Genomic DNA, 23,248 nt, shown 5'->3' with positions numbered 1-23,248 from the left:
TATTTTTTTGTAGAGACGGGGTTTTTCCATGTTGCCTACACTGGTCTTGAACTCCTGGGCTCAAGCGATCCGTCCGCCGCAGCCTCCCAAAGTGGTGGGATTACAGGTGTGAGCTACAAGGCCGGACCCCACTGACTGTTCTTTAACTGATTTTCGAGTCTTTTCTGCATCTAGAGAAGTGGCATAAGATTATGGTCAAGAACATAGGCTTCAAGCCCAGTCATACCTGGGTTTGAAACTCTGCCACTTACCAAACTAACCATGTGACCTCAGGCGAGTGACTAACTTAAGCTTCCTAGTCTGTCAATGCCGCCGGTGATCACCCACTTAGTCAGTCGTCAGAGAATTAAAGAATTCCAGTTCCCCATTCCCATCATGCTTCCTCCTTCCTCAGAGATTTCAAATAGACTCTTCTGCCTGTAACGCTTTGCTTCTCTCTCTCATTTACAGAATTATCTGTTCTGATCTCGGCTCACTGCGGCCTGGGGGAGAATCTCAGTGGCCGCTTTCACACTTATTTTTCTCTCAGAGCACTTATCAAGTTGGTTATTAAACTTCCGTGTGATCACTGCATCAATGAGTGCCCCAGCCCCGGACTGTGGCCTCCCTGAGGGGTACCCCTGGCCCCTAACAGTTGTTCAGGAAATAACGAGACGAAGTGTAGGCATCCAGCACCCCTTGAATACTTGGAAGGCGTCCTGTCTGCCCTGGCCCCCCTGGGGCACGTGGGGAGCCGGGACAGGGCTCGTCCGCGGTCAAGGTCCGCAGGTTTGGGAGTTGGGGTCCTGCATTCCGCCAGGATCATCCCAAGCCCCAACACGAGCAACCCCGGGGAGGCTCCCACCGCCCCGCCGGGCCGCGCCCTACGCCGGCCGCCGAACTCCAGCCAGCCCTCAGGGAAGCTACTCAGAGAACGCAGGCGGAGACAGTGGCCAATCGGACCCGGCGGGCATTCTCATCCCTCCAATCAACACTACGATCCGCCCGGGCAGCTCGGGAATTTAAGGATACAGATGGGAAAAAGGTTGCAGAAAGGAGGCAGAAGGGACTGGGTTAAACCAAGCAGGAGGGGCAAGAAGAGGCACAGGACCCAACAACCAATGGGAGTTCTGAGGCTGGGGTGGGCCCGAAGGAAGGTCGAACAGGCCTAGGAGGCAGAGCTTTAAGTTGAGATAGCCAATGGAGATGAAGGCAGAGTAGATGGGCGTGTCCTAAATCCAATGGAAATAGAGCTAGAGGCGGGCGGGGCAGGAATGCGGCAGGTTGGAGACACCCTACCAATCAGACCAGGTCAGCAGCAGACAGGCGGGCCGGTTGGCTAATGGGAAACAAGGACTGCGGAAGGCCAGGGTCGGGAAAAGAGGCAGGAGGCTGTCGCTATCTCTCAGGTAGCCAATCACTGTCCGCTAAGAACAGCGGGCGTGTCAGCAGCCCTTTTAGGGACTCTGAGGGTCTCGGAAGGGGCCTGTGAGGGGTCTTTCAAGGTTGAGGAGGCGGTATCGTCCAAAGAGGGAAAAGTGCGGTCCTGAAAACCGGGCGAAGGAAGGCGGTTGTGAATTTGGGATCCTCACCTCGGGCCTTGCGCCGAGTCTCCTGGTCACCGAGGCTGGGTGGCTTCTCCATGGAGCTCAGGATGGAGCCCAGTAGGTCCGCCATCTTGGGAGTGACTGAGAGGGGGCGGTGCGTCTTAAAGGGAAGGGCGGAATGCCTTTAAGGCCGGAAACACATCGGAGGCGGAAAATCCCGAGCCCGCCTGGCCCGGGCGCAGATCCGAGGCCAGCGGCGCGTGGCGACCTCCAGCTGGCCGAGGCCCCGCCCCGCCCCCGTAGACAGAGGCCGCAGGCTGGCTGGTGCAGCGATGTTTAATGGCAATTCGTATAAACCAAGCCCATGCACAAGTAGAAAGTGCCCGTGGAGCCGGCAGGAGGCCCCCGCCGCGCTAGAGAACCACAAGCCCGGCCGTGCAGCCCTCCCCGCGGCGCCTTAAATAGATTCTTCACTATACTCTGTATGTTACAGTATGTACAAGACCCCTCCCCTCGGGGGACGGGGCGGACTCCGCAACGCGTTCCTATGTACACCACCTCCCTTTCGGCCCTGAAGTCGGTGGCCAGAGTCGGGTGATGGGGTAAGACAGGGCCAGAAAGGGAGGAAACAGACGCAAACATGCGGAGTCGGGTGGGGGCATGGTCAGCCCTGAAACACGAGGGGCGTGCGCAGCGAAGGCAGAGGTGGGAACCGAGGCGGATACATTCAGAGACGCGTCGAACAAATAAATAAGGCAAGTCAGGAGGGGGCCGAGTCGGGTGCAGGCAGGAGGAGCTGGGGAGCAGGGGCAGGCAGGGCTCTGGAGGTCACAGCGGAAGATGCAGGTATGTGGGGCGCGGCTCTTCTGGAGCCAGGACCAAAAGAGATGGGGCACGACCAGGAGGGACGAGGAGAGGGGTGTGGGAGCAAGGCGTGGGGAGGAGGGAGGAGGCCTACGAAGGGCTCCAACAAAGGTGAACGGGAAAGCTGCCGACAGGGGCTCCCCCTGCCCCAGAAAGCCCCCTCCCTGTTAAGACTGCACGAGGCGTCCCCAGGGTGGTGAGAAAGGCGGTGGCCGGGTCAGGTGGCCAGTCCCGGCTGGGAAAGCCCTTCCAGCTCCTGGTTCTGCTTCAGTTCCCTCATCCTGCAGAGAGAGAGACAGGAGTCAGAGAAGACTGGCGATCAGGACAGGTGGCAGAGCAAAAGCCCAGGGGGAGAAGGGATGAGTACCTGTGTCGGCAGCGCCGCAGGAATCTCATGATCTTCCGGGCTGCCTGGTCCTGCTTCTTGGTGAGAAAGGAGCCTCTGGTGAAAGAAATAAAAGATGGACCTCACAGAACCCCCCCAGGCATTGCATGCCTTCGGCCCCCTGGAACCCTAGGCAGGGAATGGCGGTAAGGCAAGATGATCAAGAAGTTGAATAAGGGGGAATGGCGTGGACGCAGTGGGTGGGCACAGAGGGCTGGGGCTGAGCCCTACTTGTTGCGGGCAGGCAGGGTGGCCGAAGGCCGGTGGGGAGGGCCGGGCCTGCGGCGGTAGGAGCGGTAGTGCTGCTGGATGAGCACAGCCGCTCGCCGGCTCTGCTGAAATCGCTTCTGTTCATAGTAGCTTCGGAACTTGCTCTGGATCAGGATGGCCGCCTGGGTCATCTTCTTATAGAGTGCAAACTGCAGGGGTGGGGAGGAGGGACGGGGGCTGAAATCAAGGGACAGAGACCCAAAGCCCTGGGGCTCACCCAAGATAGGCTGATGCAAGGCTCTTTCTGTAACCCACACACTCAAGGAAAGTCTGAATCATCACAGACCTCACACTCAGATCTCATGCCTAATACCTTAAGTGCAATCCAGGTCAGCTTGTGGAGAGAGAAGGGGAGTTAGGACTCTGGCAACGTTCTGGAATGGTTAGGCGTGGGTGTGGGTTGGTGGGTATGCTTTTGAGGGAGAAGGGTCTCACCTGCTTGTACTTCCGGTAACAGCGCTGGATTACAGCTGCTGCTACCTCCTGCTGCTCCTTCAGCCGCCGGCCCTGAGGGGAGAGAAGTCGCAGCACCTCATGACCCACATGGTGGGATATCTGACTTGTCCCTCCAACTTTTCTGGGGTTCCCCTGACCCTTTACCCCATCCAAGGCCTGTCTGCATGACTGCTCCTCCTGCAAGCGCCCTGGGGGCCCGGTCTCCCCTGACCGGAGACGGTGTAATTCACCGTGAGCCCCTCTCCCCTGACCTTGTACTTTCGGAAGGCCGTCTGGATGACGCGGGCCGCTTCGTACAGTTCCCGCTGCTCATGATCGGATAGGGTCAGCAGGGCAAAATCACTTTCCATCTTGCCACTGGTAGATGCAGAGAGAAACTCTGCCCAGGAGGGTGCTGGAGGGACAGCCAGGCGACCTCGCTCAAACGGCAGTTCACTGTAGGGGGCAGGGAAAGAGGGTGTCATGAAGCATCTGAGTCTCTCCTCTGCTACCTATGGATGGCTGTGAAGGAAGACCACCAGCAACTGAGTCTGGAGAGTGAGTTCAGAGTTCATCAGCCAGTTCAGTTTGCTTCTCCAAGGCCCTGGGGCCTCAGCCAGAATGGAGCTTTGGCTGTGGAAAGCCACCTTTCTCCCTTCCTCCCATCTTTGAAGAATCTGGAGGCTTTGTCCTGAGCTAGTCACCTGGGAGGGGTTGAGCTGGGGAAGTGGTCCACATTCTCCAGGTAGCTGGCCAGCCAGGACATGGTCTCACTGAGTCCCACAGCCCCTGGCCGCTCCCGCATGGAGGCTCCAGCCTCAGGCAGCCCCACAAAGTCCTCTCGTTTAATCCGCTCTGGTGTGGCTTCGATGATCTGCTTGGCCAGCGAGATCATGTCCACCTGGATGAAGGGAGAAGCTGCGTGAACCCTGAGGAGCCCCAACTGCCAGCTGTAACCTCCGTCCATTCCTGGCTCGTTCCTTCTCTCCCTGCCAGGCGCTGCTAACCCTGTCTTTCTGGGCCACTGTTCCAGACTCATTCATTGATACTGGTGGGGCTCCCACTTGGGGGTCCCTCCGTGCTGAGATGCTATGGAGAATACAGGATAAAAAGGAGACACTCCCAAGTGGGGATTCAGAAGCTGAACAAATGGAGGACTTGACACCCTTTCAGGCCAACCATCCACTGTCCTACCTGGGCCTGCCCCATGCCAGCTGACCAGCACATGCTCCCCACAGGCTTGGCTGTGCCCACCCCCAACTCCCTTTCAACTCTCCAAGAACCGTCCCAACACTTGCCAACTACTGCCCTATGAATGGCTCCAGTCTGGCCTCTGCTCCAGCCCTGAAGCCTATGCCCCAGTACTTCCTGCTGGACACACTCAACACGGCCTGCTTGTGGAGTTCTCTTAAGCTTGTTGTACGTAAAGTGCCACCCACTTACTCCCATTAGTCTCTCTAAACCAGGTATGTTCCCAGTCTCTAGCAGAGAAGTCCAAGGCTATACTTGAAGATTGACTTCCATTCCACAGACCTTCTTAGCTTTATCGTGTGCAAGCCTCCTTCCTGCATCAGATCATTGCCAAATAACCCCATCTTGCCAACCTTACTTCTCCACACAACTCCCAGCTGCCCTCTGTCATCTTGGTTCTCCTAGAACCTTGTCCCTACATGGATCAACAGGTAACTCTTACCAACCAGCTCTAACTGAAGATATTCCCCAGAATTTTCGTGCATTATAGAGACAGGGTTTCTTGCCCAGGCTGGAATGCAATGGTAGTTAGCTCACTGCAGGTTCATACTCCCGGGCTCAAGGGGTTCTCCTACTTCAGCCTCCCAAGTAGCTACAACTACAGGTGTGTGCCACCATGCCTACTTTTTAAAAATTACTTTTTGTAGAGATGGGGTCTTGTTACGTTGGCCAGACTGGTCTCAAACCCCTGGCCTCAAGTGATCCTCCCACCTCGTTCTCTAAAGTGCTGGGATTACAGGGGTGAGGCACCACACCCAGCCAGAATATTTTTTAATGCTTTTTATATTTTAAATCTTACTATTTTTTCTTTTTTTCTTTTTTTTTTTGAGGCGGAGTCTCGCTCTGTCGCCCGGACTGGAGTGCAGTGGCCGGATCTCAGCTCACTGCAAGCTCCGTCTCCCAGGTTTACGCCATTCTCCTGCCTCAGCCTCCCGAGTAGCTGGGACTACAGGCGCCCGCCACCTCGCCCGGCTAGTTTTTTTTTTTTTTTTGTATTTTTAGTAGAGACGGGGTTTCACCGTGTTAGCCAGGATGGTCTCGATCTCCTGACCTCGTGATCCGCCCGTCTCGGCCTCCCAAAGTGCTGGGATTACAGGCTTGAGCCACCGCGCCCGGCCTGTCTTTCTTTTTTTTTTGAGACAGAGTCTCACTCTGTCACCCAGGCTGGAGTGCAGTGGTGCAATCTCAGCTCACTGCAGCCTATGCCTCCCAGGTTCAAGCGATTCTCATGTCTCAGCCTCGCAAGCAGCTGGGATTACAGGCACGTACCACCATGCCCAGTTTTTGTATCTCTTGTAGAGGTGGGGTTTCGCCATGTTGCCTAGGCTGGTCTCAAACTCTGGGCCTGAAGTGAACCACCCGCCTCGGCCACCCAAAGTGCTGGGATTACAGGTGTGAGCCACCCAGCCCGGCCAAAAAAATTTTTTTTTCCAACATCTGAATTGTGGGATCAGCCAGAATTTTTAACCTCCACTGCCTCATGACTTCCAAGTCACATGGTCTGAAAGGAGCTAAGCAAAAGGCTACCTTGCCTGTCCCAAAATGAAGTAAATGGGTCCTTCCTAAACTGAAGCCAGACTTTGATTCTGCTTCATGGAAGTTGGCCTCACCCTACCTACTCCACTTCTAGCCCCCATAACTCCGTCGACAGAAGCAGTACCGGGATCACATCCACAGCCTGTGGGCTGTCGGCGTCCTCTGGAGCAGCCCCATCATCTGAGGCTGGTGGGAGAGCAGGAGGGGAGGACAGGGGTCCCTTGGAGTTGGTAGCCTCATAGTCCATGAGGAGTAGGGGGGCCTCTGGGACACCAGAAGAAAGCTGGCCTGGGGCCATATCCTCCATAGTCATCTCAGAGGCTGGCAGAGGTGCAGGGGGGGGACTGCCATCTGGGGCACTAGAATAGGCTGATGTGACGGAGAAGGTGCCATCCGACAGCTCCGAAGGTGAGGAGACGCTGCTCAGACCTGTGTGGGGAGGGAAGAGAGTCAAGGCAGCAGGAGCCATGGCCATCCCTTGATCAAGTGTCCTGCCTCCGCCATCCTGTTATCGGTCCCCTGTCTGTTCTTGCTTCTGTTATCTCATCCCTGCCTCTGTGGTTTGTCTCCTCTTTTACTCCTTTCCCACCTTTTGGCTTTGCCCTGGCCTAGCCTCCTGCCCACATCCCTCTCTCCAAAAGATTAGGGCCACCCTCACCAGTGTCTGGGCTGGAGGAGGGTGGTGACAGGGCAAGTGGGGGCTCCACCGAAGCCTCTTGTCTCTGTAGTTCCTCAAGGCAGCGGGCAAGGCGCACATGACCCCGGGAATGAGCCACAGACAATGGCAGACGGCCCAGAGAGTCGGGAATGCTCAGTGCCTGTCGGTTCCAACGGAAAAGAAGCACGGCAGCTTCCAGGTGTCCCAGGGCACAAGCCCACATCTGAGGAAGGGGGCGGGACAGGAGGTGGAGGTTGAGGCCTGGGGCTTTTCCTCCAGTAGTCAGGTCTTCAGACCCCAGCCCGCCCCACTCCCTACATTCCTCAGGATCTTCCTTTTCAAGGGCGGTTCCCATCGCCCAGTGCCCCATGTGCACTCAGGAATTGTCATCCTCACCAGAGGGGTGCAAGAGAAATGATCCACGTTGAGCGGGTCAACCTCTTGCTCTAAGTCCAAGCTTCCAGTCTCCACACTCCTGGAGGGTTTGGGAGAGAGACAGCGGAGCCCAATGAGGGAAAAAGTGGGCAAAGTAAGAACGTCAGAAGGAAAGGCACTAGGAGGCACGCTGTACAGGGCCGGTGGGAAGAGGCAGTCAAGGACACGAGTTTAAGGAGGTCAAGAAGTCAAAGTGTCTTAAGTCAGGGAATGAAAGTTCCCCAAAATGTAAGTCCTCTCCCAGCCCCTCCCTTCCCACAATGACCCCAGCTCCCACTTGGTAGGGCCCCAGGTCCTCCAGTTCCTCTTCCGTCCCTCTTCAGTCCCCTGACACTTCTGTCCCAGAGGCTGCCCAGCCCTCACCCAGCTGCCCTTGCTCACCGCCACTGGCTCAGGGTCTCGATGAGGCGGGCATAGCCCTGGGCAGCAGCCAGGTGCAGAAGGCTCATGCCCCGGAAGGGGCTTCCGTGGGCCAGACGTTCAGGACCCTTCCAGGTGGAGCGTGGGATCATGCTTTCTACCAAGACCACTACCCGTGCCTCGAACCCAGGCCCCTGGCCTTCATCCTGCGATATACACACTCTTAGGCAGAGACCCAGGTATCTGCTCCCCTGGCTTGGGATGGCCCTTGGCCACCTCACATTATCCTCCCAGCTTCGAATCTTACCCCTTCCCCACGCGTCCCACTCTAGGATCCCATCAGTTAAAGTTCCTGTGTGGCCTCAGTGTCTCCTGCTCCCATAGCCACTTCCTCTAGCCCATCCAGCAGCCGGAGCTGACACCATCTTGCCCATGTGCCTTCCCATCAGCTCAGATGAGTGCCATATTCACACATGGCTTCTTCCCTTCAGAAGCCAGAGCCTTCTCTGAGCCGTTCCTCAGCCCTCTTCTTTCAGAAACTTGGGACCCACCGTGATCCAAGCCCCAAAATGCTCCTGGCCCCTCCCCCGCCCTCTCCTTCACGTCCACCCTTCTTCAGACCAGAAATAGTCCGAAGCCTATCATGCCAAGAGGATGCCCAGAATAGCCACTCTATCCACGAGGTGGGGATGGGAACGGGGTGACATCAGGGAGAGGGAAGACAGGCTGAGGAGGCTGGGGAGAGGGGAGGGAGGAGAGCCACGGGCGCTGGACGTTTTCTTCAGCTGCATCCTCCCCCTGCTTCCCACCAGAGCCCACCTCCCTCCTCACAGAAGTACCTGAACTGGAGGAGCGTCAGGACCCCGGCAAGGTGCCTGCCCAGCTGCTGCGATCTCTGCCATCCGCTTCTCCATCTGCTCCAGTCGCTCTAGTATGGACATCCGGAACTGGTTGTCTGAGGGGGAACGGGTGTGGGAGGCTGAGTGGGCAGAGTCTAGGTGATGCCCTGAACACCAAAAGCAGACCTGTCCCAAGATCTGGGGATGAGGACACAGAACCATATTCTTTTATCTTCCCCAAAACAGCAGCTCCTTTACCCCAATAAAGCCCACCAGGACTCAGTCCTTAAGCTAGGGCTGTGAATACTTCCCACTGACCTAGAACCAGATCTGGAACCAAAACTGTTTCCTTCAAGGTACAGAGGTAGTAGGAATTCCCAAATGGCCATCTAGCCTTCTGCGGTCCCAAATCCTATGCATGCACACTCTTCCCCCCAGCCTTTTCCTAGGTAAAATGTTCCATCAGTTTTTGCAGCAGACACTACCTTTGTCCTCCATGGTGAAGGTGAAGGATTCCAGGGTCCCTCCTCTTTAATAACCACTGCCCCAAAGAGCTCAGGGACTGTGATTTGAAAAGCACCTCTCCCTCCTCCCAGCCCCCTGCAGCTGTCCACAAAGATGATGGTGGGGGAGGGAAGGTGACAGAGATGGATAGCCATGTCCATTTCTCCTCCTCCTCCTTCTGCCCCCCATACACAAATACACAAACACACACACACACACATGCACAGACACACACATCCCCCCAAGCTATATGTGTCCCGTCTTGAGATCAAACAAGGACAAGAAGGGGAGGCGGGAGGGGATCAGAGCCGTAGGAAAACAGACACAGAGAAACAGGGTGAAGGTTGGAGATGTTCTGAAATGCCAGGATAGAAGGGGATGGAGGTACACAGGTGATAGTAAGGGAGGACAGAGAATGATTAACAGAAATCCAAGTAAAACAAACGGAGGGGAGAGGGCAAAAAAGACCAAGTGAAGGAGAATAGAGAAAGGACAGAGGAGGGCTGGGGGAAAGTGCCAAACAAGCAGTAAGACAGGATGATCAAAGAGACGCAAGTTAAGATATTGGTTCAAGAAGAAATGGAAAGAAGAGGGATGGAAGAGACTCATAGGAGAGATGGTAAAATGCAGATTAGACAGGGACAGAGAAATAAGGTAACGAACAGTCACAGGGCAGGACAGAGACAGCACAGGACTGAGAGACCTGGCCAGATCCCAAGGTAGGCAGACTCAAGTCAGAGACAAGCAACCCAGCACACAACACAGGCTTCGTGTGGGGGCCAGCTCCAAGGCTGAGGCAAAACTAGGGACCAGAGCTCCGGAGAGAGAAGTAAGGACAGAGAGAGACTAAGATAACACAAGACGGCCGCAGAACTGAGAGGAACCAAGAGGTACCAACAAAGACATCAAGAGGAAGAGAGGGAGAAAAGCAAAGCTTGAGAAAGCAGCAGGTGCAGACAGAAACAGCGCTCAAGGCCACAAGAGAGAGAACCAGTAACAGGAACAAAAACAATCCCAGATTTAAATAAATACACACACATATATATACATGTATGCATGTGCCTCCGTGTTTGTGTTAGTACACCATGTTATTAGCAATGGATATCACTGAGAAGTAGTAGTATAGGAAATTTTTCTTTTCTTTTTTTTTTTTTTTGAGATGGAGTCTCGCTCTGTTGCCCAGGCTGCAGTGCAGTGGCACAGTCTCAGCTCACTGCAACCTCTGCCTCCCGGGTTCGAGCAGTTATCCTGTCTTGAGCTCCCGTGTAGCTGGGATTACAGGCACGTGCCACCACGCCCGGCTAATTTTTGTATTTTTTTTTTTTTTTTGAGACGGAGTCTCGCTCTGCCGCCCAGGCTGGAGTGCAGTGGCCGGATCTCAGCTCACTGCAAGCTCCGCCTCCAGGGTTTACGCCATTCTCCCGCCTCAGCCTCCCGAGTAGCTGGGACTACAGGCGCCTGCCACCTCGCCCGGCTAATTTTTTGTATTTTTTAGTAGAGACGGGGTTTCACCGTGTTAGCCAGGATGGTCTCGATCTCCTGACCTCGTGATCCGCCCGTCTCGGCCTCCCAAAGTGCTGGGATTACAGGCTTGAGCCACCGCGCCCGGCCTAATTTTTGTATTTTTAGTGGAGACGGGGTTTCACCATATTGGTCAGGCTTGTCTCAAACTCCTGACCTCAGGTGATCCATCCACTCTGGCCCCACAGAGTGCTGGGATTACAAGTGTGAGCCACTGGGCCCAGTCAGAATTTTTATTTTCTATTTTGTGCTTTTGTATAATTTCTGAATTTCCATTAATGAACACATCTTTATAATCAGAAGAGAAAAAACAATAGAAATTTAAATATGTAACTACAGCTGGGTGTGGTGGCTCACGCCTGTAATCCCAGCACTTTGGGAGGCTGAGCGGGGCGGATTGCTTGAGGTCAGGAGTTCGAGACCAGCCTGACCAACATGGAGAACCCTGTCTCTACTAAAAATACAAAAAATTAAGCCAGGCGTGGTGGTGGGCGCCTGTAATCCCAGCTACTCGGGAGGCTGAGGCAGGAGAATCACTTGAACCCCGGAGGTGGAGGTTGCAGTGAGCTGAGATCGTGTCACTGCAATCCAGCCTGGGAGACAGAACGAGACTCTGTCTCAAAAAAGAAGAGAAAAATAAATAATAAATATATAAACTTGTGCATAGCACCTATATATTGCTCTAGACACTGTCCCTGCCCTGCCTGTTGACCTTCCTTGTCTAGATTCCACCCTTTGGGATGAAGGGAAGGTCAAGAACTGATATAAAGGCCGGGTGCAGTGGCTCACGCCTGTAATCCTAGCACTTTGGGAGGATGAGGCGGGTGGGTCATGAGGTCAGGAGATCGAGACCATCCTGGCTAACATGGTGAAACCCCGTCTCTACTAAAAATACAAAAAGAAAAAGAAATTAGCCGGGCTTGGTGGTGGGCACCTGTAGTCCCAGCTACTCCGGAGGCTGAGGCGGGAGAATGGCGTGAACCCAGGAGGCGGAGCTTGCAGTGAGCCGAGATCACGCGGCTGCATACCAGCCTGGGCGACAGAGCGAGACTCCGTCTCAAAAAAACAAAAAAGAACTGGTATAAAAATGACCCCAAGATTTATGGGGAAGAGGAGGTGAGGGACGTTTGCTGCCACATTTAGAAATCACTAATGAAGGGCCGGGCGCGGTGGCTTCATGCCTGTCATCTCAGCACTTTGAGAGGCCGAGGCGGGCGGATCATCTGAGGTCGGGAGTTTGAGACCAGCCTGACCAACATGGAGAAACCCCATCTCTACTAAAAATACAAAAAAATTAGCCGGGCGTGGTGGCACATGCCTGTAATCTCAGCTACTCTGGAGGCTGAGGCAGGAGAATCGCTTGAACCCGGGAGGTGGAGGTTGCAGTGAGCCAAGATTGTGCCATTGCACTCCAGCCTGGGCAACAAGAGTGAAACTCAGTCTCAAAAAAAAAAAAAAAGAGAGAGAGATCACTAATGAAACAGGAATTGAAAAAAAAAAGAATGGTAAAGTTGGGGCTCAGTGGTGGTCACCTGAACCCTGAGGGGTCTAGGAGCATGTCATGCTCAAAGGCTATGGGCCTGATACTTGGGGTCAGAGGGCTAGATACTCACCGTCCAGTGACAGCCAGTCAAGTTGAGTACTAGGCAGAGACAGGAATCGGCGGGCTCGATACTCAAAGAGCACAGAAGCAGAAAGGGGCCCCTCCCGCCCTGCCACCTGCAAAGACACCAGCCCTACCTCATGGGCTGGAGAGGGCAGGATCAGCGAGAAGGGCTCTCTTTGCCTGGCTCCTTCTCTGGCTACCTGGGTCAGCCATAGACAATTATTCCATAGCTATTTCCCCTACTGCCCTGCTGTGGGCCAAGAGGCCCCTGGCTTCAGCGGCCTTGGCACTAACTGGGAAGGGAGTCCATTTGAGAACTTAATACATACTATGGGCCAGAGAGCCCTTCGATTCTAGACCCTGTAGTTGAAGATATTTGTTATTCAGCAAGAAGGTTTGGAAACAGAGCGTCAAGAGACTAATTATGAACAATTTGATGTTGGAAAATCCTCTTGATCCCTGGATCAGAGTCCAGAAGTTATGACCTTGTTACTGAGATGGAGGAAAGGGGAGCTCGCTGCTCATAAACAGTGTCCAGTGGCCATAAGGATGGAACCAGCAGGCCCTGATCCTAAGAGCAGGTGCTGAGACTTTTTCTCCCAGTCCCCAGATTCTCTGGTCTCATCCCCTTTCCATCCACACATGCTGGATGCCGCTGTAGAGACTGGGGGCAAACACACTCACAGACAGCAAAGCTGCCAACCTGTCACTTTGGTGGTCCTTGAGGTCCCCTAGTAAGGCTGATTTTTGAGCATAGGGTAAGGGCAAGGCTGGTGGCAAAAGGGCAGAGATGAACCTTGGCAATGAAGTCTGGACCAGTGCTGTCCAAAAGAACATTTCTGCACTGACAAAAACGTTCTATGTCATCACTATCCAACAGGGTAACACCAGCCACGTGTGGCTACTGAGCACTTGGAATGTGGTCAGTGAGACTGGGGAAGTCAATTTTAAGTATTCTTTAGCTTTAATTAAATAGGCTCATGTGGCTAATGGCTACCATACTGGACACCACAGTTCTAAAAGCCAATGTCCTTCGGTCCCCAGACTGGTTAGAGGACACCCACATGTCTTCTTTCTCCTTCCCCCGGGGGGTGGAACGGGAGACTCTGGCTCTAACTAGGCCAGAAAGCCTGGACAGACATTAGAAATCCCTTTGGTCAATGCCTAACCCTACAGGAGGGGGGGCCAAGGACCTCAGGAAGGATCAGCGTTATCTAACGTCACTGGTTAGCTAAGGAGTAGATTTCTTGGACCAGAACCTAGATCTGACACCTAAGTCCAGGCTCTTCTGCCTGCTGGGAGAGCATGGGGCTCAACCTCAGGACTGCATGAAGTCCTTGTGCTCTCAAAACAATCCATTCGTTCCCAGTGCTTTCTGGAAGCCTGGAGGTCCTGATCTATCCTAACTGCCCATGTCAGTCCCTCCCCCTACAGTTCCCAATCCTCATACCGGGACAGTAGCAGCGCAAGACACCAGGCTGGACAAGTGAGGCTGGTACTGCGATGTGATCAAAGACACAGGAGTAATGCTCGGCGGCCTCGGTCCAAGGACCTGTGATGAGCACCTTGACCCCACCCTGCAGACAGAAGTCAGAGACCATGTGACTGGAGGTGGGCGTTCATCCACTCCCTCATTCATGTATTCAGACCGTTATAGGGTATGGCAGGTCCTGTGCTAGAGCCTGGGGGTACAGGGATAGACAGGACCCAGTGGGGTGAGGTCAGTTAGTCTATCCCTCCCCAACATTCCTGCTAAGTGGTTGCCTGGTCTCTACCTGAATCTGCCAGCAACTGGGAATTCAGGGCCTCCCCCAAAGCTACCACAGAGCTGTCACCAGAAGGAAGCTCTGTTCTTGGTCTAATTCAGCCCCACTGCAGTTCCTCCTTTCCCTCTCAAAGGCAGCACAAAACAGAACTTCTGCACTGCTGAAGACAGTCTTTCAGCTGCTCAAAGTCTGCAATCACATCCCTGATCTTTCCTTTCTTCTCCAGGCTGCACAGCCCCAGCTCCCTACCCCTGAAAACAGTCAGGAAGGGAATGAGGTCCCAGGAGACTCCAGAAACCATGCTAACACGTGGAAGGGAGAGGAACAGAAAACAGGTTAAGTTGCTGAGGACTCTGGAAACAGGAAAGCAGCTTCACTCTACGTAAAAAAGAGATTGGCGCCCGGGCACGGTGGCTCACGCCTGTGATCCCAGCACTTTGGGAGGCCAAGACAGGCGATCACCTGAGGTCAGGAGTTCGAGCCCAGCCTGGCCAATATGGTGAAACCCCGTCTCTACTAAAAATACAAAAAATTAGCCAGGCAGGGTGGTGGGCACCTATAATCCCAGCTACTCAGGAGGCTGAGGCAGGAAAATCATTTGAACCCAGGTGGTGGAGGTTGCAGTAAGCCGAGATCATGCCATTGCACTCCAGCCTGGGCGACAGGGTGAGACTCAAAAAGAAAAACACAAAAAGATCTCAAAAAGAGAAAAAAAAAAATACAAGACAGGGATTGGGTAGAGAACTAAGAAGCCTCAGAAGCCATCAAAACTGAGGGAAACTAGGTCACAGACCATGGGGTAAGCATTAATACAATTTGTTTTGGGCAGTCAGAAAACAAATGGGAGGGAGAAGGGAGGAGATAAGCCTGAGCCTCACCTCCGGGTAGGACCACTCTGGGGAGAAGTCTGTGATGGTGCTAAGAGCAGGAGAGAGCTGGGGGGCTGGAGCAGGGATGCTTGTAGCTTCCTCACTGATGAGTTCTCCCATAAGGTCTGGGAATGATGAAAGACTGAAGGGCTCCAGTTCGCTGGCCCCAACAGGTCCTCCAAACAAGGCCTCTCCTCTTCCTACCCTGCTTGATGGCTCCAAGGGGGCAGGTGAGGGTGGGGGTGAGGGAGGGGGTGAAGGTATGGGTGGGGCAGCCCCCTGACCCTTGAGCTCCTCCCCACTGTCATCATCTTGGATGAAGAAGCAGTTTCCTCTTCTCCCACCTGCTCCCGACTGTGGGGGGGGACCCCGAGCAGCTGCCTGGGGCTCCAGGGCAGCAGCAGGCTCTAGGGCAGAACAGGGGGTATGAGCGGCCTCTGCCTCGGGGAAGTCTGGGCTTACTCCCTGCCCCCCTCCATATGTCTGGCCCCTCTGGGGGCTGTTGAGAAAACGATCAGGGTCAAAGGCAGGACTGGGAGGAGCCGGTGGGGCAGAAGGCTCAGTGCCTACAACCACTGCCAAACTCATGGAAGGCCTAGGATCAGCCTGGGGAGCCAAGTGCCTGGTGGGCGTCAAGCCCCCAGCCCGCTGCTCCAGTCCTGTCAGGAGGAGGATAGCTGTGCCTCCTCTTGAAGAACCCCCTCGAGAAGTGGGTGGGCTAGGTCTGATTTCCAGGGGCTCTGCAAAACCCGATGAGGAGGAAGAAGAGGAAGAAGATGGGGAGGTGTGTGCCTTAGGGAGCTCTGGGGGAAGTGGGGCTATCAGTGGAGGAGGCTCTGGGGGGTGAGTGTGGGGGACAGAGGTCAGGGTTAAAGCTCGGGGCTCCACTTTGGGAGAGATGATGCGGTGTTTCGTGCTGCTGCATTTGTGGGTAAGGCTCCCAGAACCTGGAGTGGAGAGGAGCAGGAAGGAGAGAAGGTAAGACACATCATTCCGTACCCTTCTCTACCTTGAAGCCCTCAGAAGTATTTCCTGGGACATCCCTAGAAACCACAGGTGTAATACTGACTGTAGCCACTGGGAGGCATCAGAAATGTCTGTTCTCTATCCCTACCCTTTATTGCCCCTCCCCCTCTCCATTTCCCCCCAAAACAAGCAGAACCAGAGGAACACTGCAGAGGAGAACTGAGGGCTTGGGAGAGTAGCTAAAAGCCAAAGGTAAAGGCATAGGAAAAGGACAAAAGAACAGACCCAAGGGGGTGCCAACTAGGAGGAAGGCTAAGGCTGAGTGTCCTGGGTGGTGCTGAGGGGACAGGGATTGCTGAAGGTAGAAGACAGGAAGGGCAGAAGCTGCCAGGACGGCTGAGTGCAAGGCTGCGGCCAGTGTGCACCCAGATGGGAACATCTCTGTTCATCTGGCCCATCTTTCTGGGACATGCAAAAGACTTGCAAATCAGCATGCAAATCCCATCAAGACGGATATCCCCCTGGCTTGCGTAAGAGCAGGGTGGCTAGGTGGGAAGACAGCCAAGAGGTCAGGGAGTAACTTACCAAGTCCCCCACTGCAGAGGCAGGCGTGGGTTCGGGGCGCAGGCTTGGTTGGGTGGGTGTCCAAAATCTGCTGCACCAGCTGTTCTACAGAGAACTCCTCTGTTCCATTCCCACAGCTCCACTTGATGCCATGAACTAGAGAAGTTAGGGGGAAGTGCTGTGGGACCCCCACGAAACAGGCCCCAGAGTACCTTGATGGCTCCTCCAAGCACCTGACACGCTTCAAGACTTCTGGCCAGGTGAACAGAAGCCAGCAGCCTCAAGATTGCTCAGACATGTCGCTTTAGTCCTTTCTCCGTATTCTAATACCTGAGAACACGCCAGGAATCCTAGCACCCTCCCAGCTTGGACGGAGACGATCAGCCATCAGGCTTTGGGTCCAGAACCATGGCCCCTCTGGGAGCCCTGTTGCTACTCTCCCCTTGGAGCTCTATCCCCACCCTGCTGCTTACACATGGGCTTCAGCTGTCCCAACAACTCCTCCCGGGACCACTTCAGCCACTCTCGACGGTCGCTGCTGATGGAACAAAAGATGGGGCTGCAGCCCTTTCCACAGTCCTCCAGGGCTGGGACGTTCAGGTAGTGCACAAGGACGATGTCAGGGTTCTGAGAGCATAAGGGGACACACAGAGCCATGGGGTCCTGAGGTCCAGGGGCTCAGCTTCCTAATCCTCACTTCTTCCTGGGCACCCTCCTAACCTCACCCCCAATTTCTGACTCTCTCCATCCCCAAGCCCCTTTCTCTTCTTCCCAGGCTCCTTTCCTCACTCAGAACTTAGTTATCCTTTCACTTCCTTCTTTCAGACCCTCAAAAAACCAGGAAGAGTGTGGCTCCCTGGGCTCTTCCGTCCTTACCTGGAGCAGCCAGTAGCAGCGCCGATGGAATGTGGGGACGATGGAAGAGTGAACGTAGCAGCCATAGAGACACTGCCAGGAGACAGGCTGGGGTGGGGGGAGGGCTAGTCTGCTCCCCAACTCTTCCTCTGTTCAGTCCCTTTGCAGGAATCCCAATCTTTCCACCAGTTCCTCTTCAACCCTTCCCCCACCCTCGCCCCCACCTAGTCCCCATCCCTTTGAAGCCCAGCAGCCCTGAGTCACAGATGAGCAGTGGGGCTGGGGCCTTACAGTGAGGACCAGATTTGAGGTATGGGACTATCTAGGAACCAGAGGGCAGAGCAAGAAGGCATCTGAGATGAGGGGCCATGATCTGGGGAAGAGAAACCTGTGCTGAGAGCATCACTGCTGGGATCCCTGAGGGAAACACAAGAGCAGTGAGGGGCCTGGGCATCAGCGTTCTGGAAGGGAGGCATGGCCTACGGCCTGGAGAGTTGAGTCGTGGAGGGAAATGGGAAGTGGAGAGTGGCCAAAGCAATGTCAGCCGACCCAAAGTGAGTGAGAAGGGAAGAGTAACTGGGAGGGGGCTGAGGTGGACAATGCCACCAAGCCCTGGTAGGGCGCAAGTTCAGCTAAGGGTGGAGGAGGGCAGGCTCGGGAAGATGAGCTGAAGGTCTGACTCTCTTACCTCCATGCCCTGGACCTTCAGCTTCATGTGGTCCTCTCGGGTGGTCTTCCCATCCTTCCGCTTCTTCCAGAGGTAACCGTCCTTCCGATATTTCACCTTCTTGCGATTGTAGAGGATGATGGAGCCATTCTGAGGCCTGTGAAGGGAAGGGCTGCCCTGGAATTCTGTGAACAGAACCCAGAACCCCTGCCACTCCCCCACGTTCTCACACTTTCTCACCTTGTCTTTGGGGCACAAGACAGCCACTCATCATGCTTCTCGAAGGTGATCAGGTAGGATGCAATCTCCTGTAGAAGAGTAGGCACTCAGGTGGGTGTCTCCTTCATAGTCTCAGCCTGGCTTCTTGGTCATCCTGTCAGTGTCTCACTCTCTGCTGAATTGTGGCAGCTAGTGGAGGAAGCTTCTAGGTATCTGGACCCAGCAAGACCCACTGCCCTCCTAAGAACCCCTCTTTTGTCCTAAGACAAAAGTCTAACATTTTATCCTTCCCTTACTCCCACCTGGGGCCTTTATCTTAGGGGCAGGCCCACATTCTTCATCGTCCATTCATCATACTTTGAATTATTTTACCCTCCAAAAATCTCATTTCTGTGCCCCTTGCTTTTTTCTTTTCTTTTCTTTTCTTTTGAGATGGAGTTTTACTCTTGTTGCCCAGGCTGGAGTGCAATGGCGCGATCTCAGCTCACTGCAACCTCTGCCTCCCAGGTTCAAGCAGTTCTCCTGCCTCAGCCTCCCAAGTAGCTGGGATTATAGGCATGTGCCACCATACCCGGGTAATTTTGTTGTTTTGTTTTGTTTTGTTTTTAGTAGAGATGGGGTTTCTCCACATTGCTCAGGCTGATCTCGAACTTCCGACCTCAGGTGATCCACCCGCCTTGGCCTCCCAAAGTGCTGGGATTACAGATGTGAGCCACCACGCCCAGCCTTTTTTTTTTTTTTTTTTTTTTTTTTTTGAGATGGAGTCTCCCTCTGTCGCCCGGGCTAGAGTGCAGTGGCCGGATCTCAGCTCACTGCAAGCTCCGCCTCCCGGGTTTACGCCATTCTCCTGATTCAGCCTCACGAGCAGCTGGGACTACAGGTGCCCGCCACCTCGCCCAGCTAGTTTTTGTATTTTTTTTTGAGACGGGGTTTCACCATGTTAGCCAGGATAGTCTCGATCTCCTGACCTCATGATCCGCCCGCCTCGGCCTCCCAAAGTGCTGGGATTACAGGCTTGAGCCACCACGCCCGGCCCTCTTTTTTTTTTTTTTGAGGCAGAGTCTCACTCTGTCATCCAGGCTGGAGTGATCTCGGCTCACTGAAACCTCTACCCCCCAGGTTCAAGTGATTCTCCCACCTCAGCCTCCCGAGTAGCTGAGATTACAGGCACTTGCCACCATGTCTGGCTAATTTTTGTTTTTTTAGTAGAAACAGGGGTTTCACCATGTTGGCCAGGCTGATCTCGAACTCGTGACCTCAGGTGATCTGCCTACCTCAGCCTCCCAAAGTGCTGGGATTATATAGGCATGAGCCACCATGCTTGGCCTCTGTGCCCCTTCCTAGCAAAAAATTTCAGTAGTTTGACACTACCAGGAATTTCAGATTCTTTTATTGATTGATTGATTGATTGAGACAAGAGTCTCACTCTGTCGCCCAGGCTGGAGTGCAGTGGCGTGATCTCAGCTCACTACAAGCTCCGCCTCCTGGGTTCACACCATTCTCCTGCCTCAGCCTCCCTAGTAGCTGGGACTACAGGCGCCCGCCACCACGCCTGGCTAATTTTTTGTATTTTTAGTAGAGACGGGGTTTCACCGTGTTAGCCAGGCTGGTCTCGATCGCCTGACCTCATGATCCACCTGCCTCGGCCTCCCAAAGTGCTGGGATTACAGGCATGAGCCACTGTGCCTGGCAGGAATTTCAGATTCTTTAGCCTGACTCCAAGGTTCTCCCCAACAAGGGATCAAACTTTCACTGTGCCCACTATTTACCCATATTGCTCCTACAATTCCTGCCAGATGGGTCCATTGATTCCTTCCTGAACATGCTTTAAGAGTTACCTCCTGCATGTTAGTGCCCTCCGTGTCTGGAAATCCTAGCTATTCTATAAACCAAACCCCTTTTCAGATGCTCCATGAAGCCCTGCTGACCACACTGGCCCTTCCTAAAAGCTCTATCGCACTTACAACAATCACACACACACACATACTGACAGTTCTCTTCTGACATCAAATTGATAAATATTAACAACCAACTACATACAAGGCACTACGTATGCAGAATACAGAAGGTGTGTACACAAGGACTGTGCCCCCTCCAGAAGGAGCCAGTATCAGTGGTGGTTAGAAACAAAGGTTCCGGCCGGGCATGGTGGCTCATGCCTGTAATCCCAGCACTGTAGGAGGCTGAGGCGGGCGGATCACTAGGTCCAGTGTTCGAGACCAGCCTGGCCAACCTAGTGAAACCCTGTCTCTACTAAAAATACAAAAATTAGCCGGGTGTGGTGGTGGGCCTGTAGTCCCAGCTACTCGGGAGGCTGAGGCAGAAGAATCACTTGAACCTGGGAGGTGGAGGTTGCAGTGAGCCAAGACCACACCACTGCACTCCAGCCTGGGCGACAGAGTGAGACTCCATCTCAAAAAAAAAAAAAAAAGCCGAACTCGGTGGCTCACACCTGTAATCCCAGCACTTGGGGAGGCCGAAACAGAACGATCACCTCAAGTCAGGAGTTTGAGACCAGCCTGACCAACATGGTGGCACACGCCTGTAATCCCAGCTACTTGGGAGGCTGAGGCAGGGGTTGCAGTGAGCTGAGATCTCCGCGCCATTGCACTCCAGCCTGGGCAACAAGAGTGAGACTCCATCTCAAAAGAAAAAAAAAAAAGGGCTCTGGACTAAGTTAGATAAACTATGAGGTAAATCAGTTTCCTCATCAATAACATAGGAGCAATAACAGGGCTTGCTCTGTAGCATCCTTAGAGGATTAAACAAGACAAGGCAGGCCAAGTGTTCAGCATAGTGCCCAGTATGTAAGGAATATTTTATTGGCAGTAGCTTTTGTTTTTACCCAGGGGGCTATGCCATGGAAAAGAGGGCTCCTACAAGATCCATGTCTTTTTTTTTTTTTGAGACAGAGTCTCGCTCTGTTGCCCAGGCTGGAGTGCAGTGGCACGATCTCGGCTCACCGCAGCCTCCGCCTCCCTGGCTCAAGTGATTGTCCCCGCCTCAGCCTCCCGAGTAGCTGGGAATACAGGCGCACATCACCACCCCTGGCTGATTTTTTGTAATTATAGTAGAGACGCGTTCCACCATGTTGGCCAGGCTGGTCTTGAACTCCTGACCTCAGGTGATCCACCCGCCTCAGCCTCCCAAAGTGCCGGGATTACAGGCATAAGCCACCGCGCCCGGCCAAGATCCATGTTCTTTATAACTCTCCTATGATCCCCAAAGAGCTCAGAATGGTGCTCTGCAGTTAAGAGTGTGGAGAGACACAGAAAGACCCCCCACTCACCCTCCTCCAGCCTACTAGGTCTTGCTGGGCCCCAACCCCCAGCCTCCCTAGAAAACCTCATTTGTATTCCACCGTAGCCTCTCTGGAGGCAGCAGCGGGCAGCGAGGAAGACACTCCAGCAGCTTCTTGGGGAGAAAGATCTTCAGGTGGTGGCTGTTTTCTAAAGGGAATTAGAAGGGAGGGTTTAGTGTGCTACCCCGGGGCATCCCTGTCCAAGGGGAAAGGGCTGAAGGCAATACAGAGCACTGGGGAGAACTGAAACCTCACTAAGAAGAACAAGGAATCCAAGAATTACGGGGCTACTAAGGCATGGGGAGAACGAAAGGTTGTGGCCACATTGGGAACCTGCTTTGTGAACTTACCAGCAACCTCGGTGGTGTCCTTGGTATTCATGGTGAGGGTTCCAGGGGGCAAGGTCACCCCCGGCCTGAGGGGCCGGGGGGAGGGGGAGTCTGTGCTGGGAAGGGAGAGAACAAGGTCATGGCAGAAGCCCCCACATTAATCCAGGATGAGACGTATGAGGTGGGGAGTGAGTATAGAACTGGGTCATAGTATCTGGGAAGGATGAGGAAAGGGAGGGAGGGGCTGACTGTGATGTGACAGTAGAAGGGAGAACCAGACACGGTGCCGGAGTCAATATGAGTGAGGAGACTGGACAGAAAGAGTGAGCAGGAAGAAATGGGTTGGGGTGGGGGAGGGGAGAAGACAGGCAGGTCTGGGGCCTCAGAGGCCCTAAAGCTTGAGCTTTTGCACAGACTGGGGCTATGGCTAGGTCAGGTCCTGGGGGTTGGGACTCAGGCCATCCGGTCCTTGGAGGATGGTTTGGCGAGACAGCCAGGATCCTGGGGGCAGGGCAGGAGATTCTACCTCCGGTAGAGAGCTAGGCCTGTAGAAGACACGCCCTGAGTTCCTTCTCTATTTGATTTTTCCAAGGGGAAGGGCAGATCTGATAACTGAGCCTAACCTATTCTCTCCTCCAGGTTGGTTAGGACCTGATAGAATCTGGGCCAGACACCCAGATTCCCACCCTCAGGACCACCCGCCCTCCAGCTGACAGCCCTCTCTACCGCCCTCTCCCCAAACGCCTCTGCCTCCCCTGGCCTCCAGGCCTAGCCTACCCCATCTACCGCTCTGGCTCCAGCCTGAGCCCCCCGCCCTTCTGGGGGAACAGATGGGAGCTGGAGGAGGCTCTCAGCACGGGCTCCGCCAGGTGTCCAGGATGGAGATGGGAGGAGGCCCGTCGGGCTCGACCGTGTGCAGTGAAGCTGGGGTTGGGGTAAGGACTCCACCCCAGGGCGCAGGTGCGCAGTCCCAGCTAGGCAGCCTGCCAGGGTGCGGAGCGGGAGCGGGTCCTTGGGCTGCACTTGGGCGGCGCCGGATCGGACGCTTGGCACTCTGGGCGGCCCCCCGGCGGAGTGGTGGTCCCAGGAGAACCTTCGAGGTGGGAGGGTCCCGCCCGCATAGAGGGATGTTCTGGAGAAGCCGGGAGCAGAGTCCACGGGCACGCGGTGGGAGAGGGACAGTGCGGGTGCCGGGTGCGGGGGTCTCCGGGACAGTCCCCGGCACGCGCTGGTCTGCTGTGGGGCCCTGCGGTGAGCGGCGCCCCCTGGCGCGGGGGAGGAGGACGGAAGCGGGAGGTGAGGGCGAACCGGGAGGAGGGACGGTGGTCCTCGGCGCGGCGCTCCGCGTCAGGACCTGGAGGAGCTGCGCCCCCTGGCGCGGGGGCGGAGAGGCGGGCGAGAGGCCCTGGCTCTTACCTCCCGGGGTCCCGCGGGTGACGGCGGCAGCGGCCATTCTACCCCACACCGACCCCCCCCAGCGCCGGCTGACAGCGGCGTCCGACGTCACTGCGCACGGGGCGGG

At 54.8% G+C, this 23,248-nt stretch overlaps 2 protein-coding genes across 16 annotated transcripts in view; both read right to left on the bottom strand.

Annotated features, from left to right (window-relative positions):
• The window catches only part of SPAG7 (sperm associated antigen 7), a 9,571-nt gene extending 7,726 nt beyond the window's left edge, over nt 1-1,845 (bottom strand). Inside the window, exon 1 of the mRNA XM_033184953.1 lies at nt 1,572-1,845. Within this exon, the coding sequence (XP_033040844.1) occupies nt 1,572-1,656 (85 nt within the window). The 5' untranslated portion in view covers nt 1,657-1,845. The remainder of the gene's footprint in view (nt 1-1,571) is intronic.
• CAMTA2 (calmodulin binding transcription activator 2) lies at nt 1,845-23,248 on the bottom strand. 15 transcript variants are annotated; one of them, XM_033184940.1, is made up of 23 exons: nt 23,143-23,248; nt 21,748-21,842; nt 21,442-21,545; nt 18,118-18,185; nt 17,899-18,049; nt 17,232-17,318; nt 16,829-16,982; nt 16,377-16,511; nt 14,835-15,772; nt 13,641-13,767; nt 12,198-12,332; nt 8,560-8,675; nt 7,742-7,926; nt 7,322-7,400; nt 6,926-7,148; nt 6,392-6,696; nt 4,185-4,381; nt 3,753-3,936; nt 3,481-3,552; nt 3,359-3,379; nt 3,007-3,194; nt 2,758-2,832; nt 1,845-2,671 (listed from the first exon to the last, which is right to left on the bottom strand). In XM_033184940.1, the coding sequence occupies exons 2-23, from the start codon at nt 21,776-21,778 to the stop codon at nt 2,608-2,610; spliced, it is 3,639 nt and encodes a 1,212-aa protein (XP_033040831.1). In that variant the 5' UTR covers nt 21,779-21,842; nt 23,143-23,248; the 3' UTR covers nt 1,845-2,607. The 15 variants fall into 15 exon arrangements, with proteins under 15 accessions (XP_033040831.1, XP_033040833.1, XP_033040823.1 ...); XM_033184942.1 differs by having other exon boundaries at nt 17,899-18,034; XM_033184932.1 differs by having other exon boundaries at nt 17,899-18,034; nt 21,748-21,837; nt 23,143-23,198.

This window comes from Trachypithecus francoisi, unplaced genomic scaffold, assembly GCF_009764315.1.
Source record: "Trachypithecus francoisi isolate TF-2019V2 unplaced genomic scaffold, Tfra_2.0 Lachesis_group20, whole genome shotgun sequence".
Lineage (NCBI taxonomy): Eukaryota > Metazoa > Chordata > Mammalia > Primates > Cercopithecidae > Trachypithecus > Trachypithecus francoisi.
Note: the sequence above shows the minus strand (reverse complement) of the source record. Positions and strands in the feature narration are given on the sequence as shown.

Excerpts from the sequence above, each read along its gene's own strand:
- CAMTA2 (XM_033184931.1), bottom strand. The coding sequence starts at position 23,179 with ATGGCCGCTGCCGCCGTCACCCGCGGGACCCCGGGAG. Across the intron at positions 18,186-21,441 it reads TACGGTGGAATACAAATGAG|GAGATTGCATCCTACCTGAT; the intron begins GTTTTCTAGGGA and ends ACTCTTCTACAG. Across the intron at positions 7,401-7,741 it reads GAGACCCTGAGCCAGTGGCG|GAGTGTGGAGACTGGAAGCT; the intron begins GTGAGCAAGGGC and ends CAAACCCTCCAG.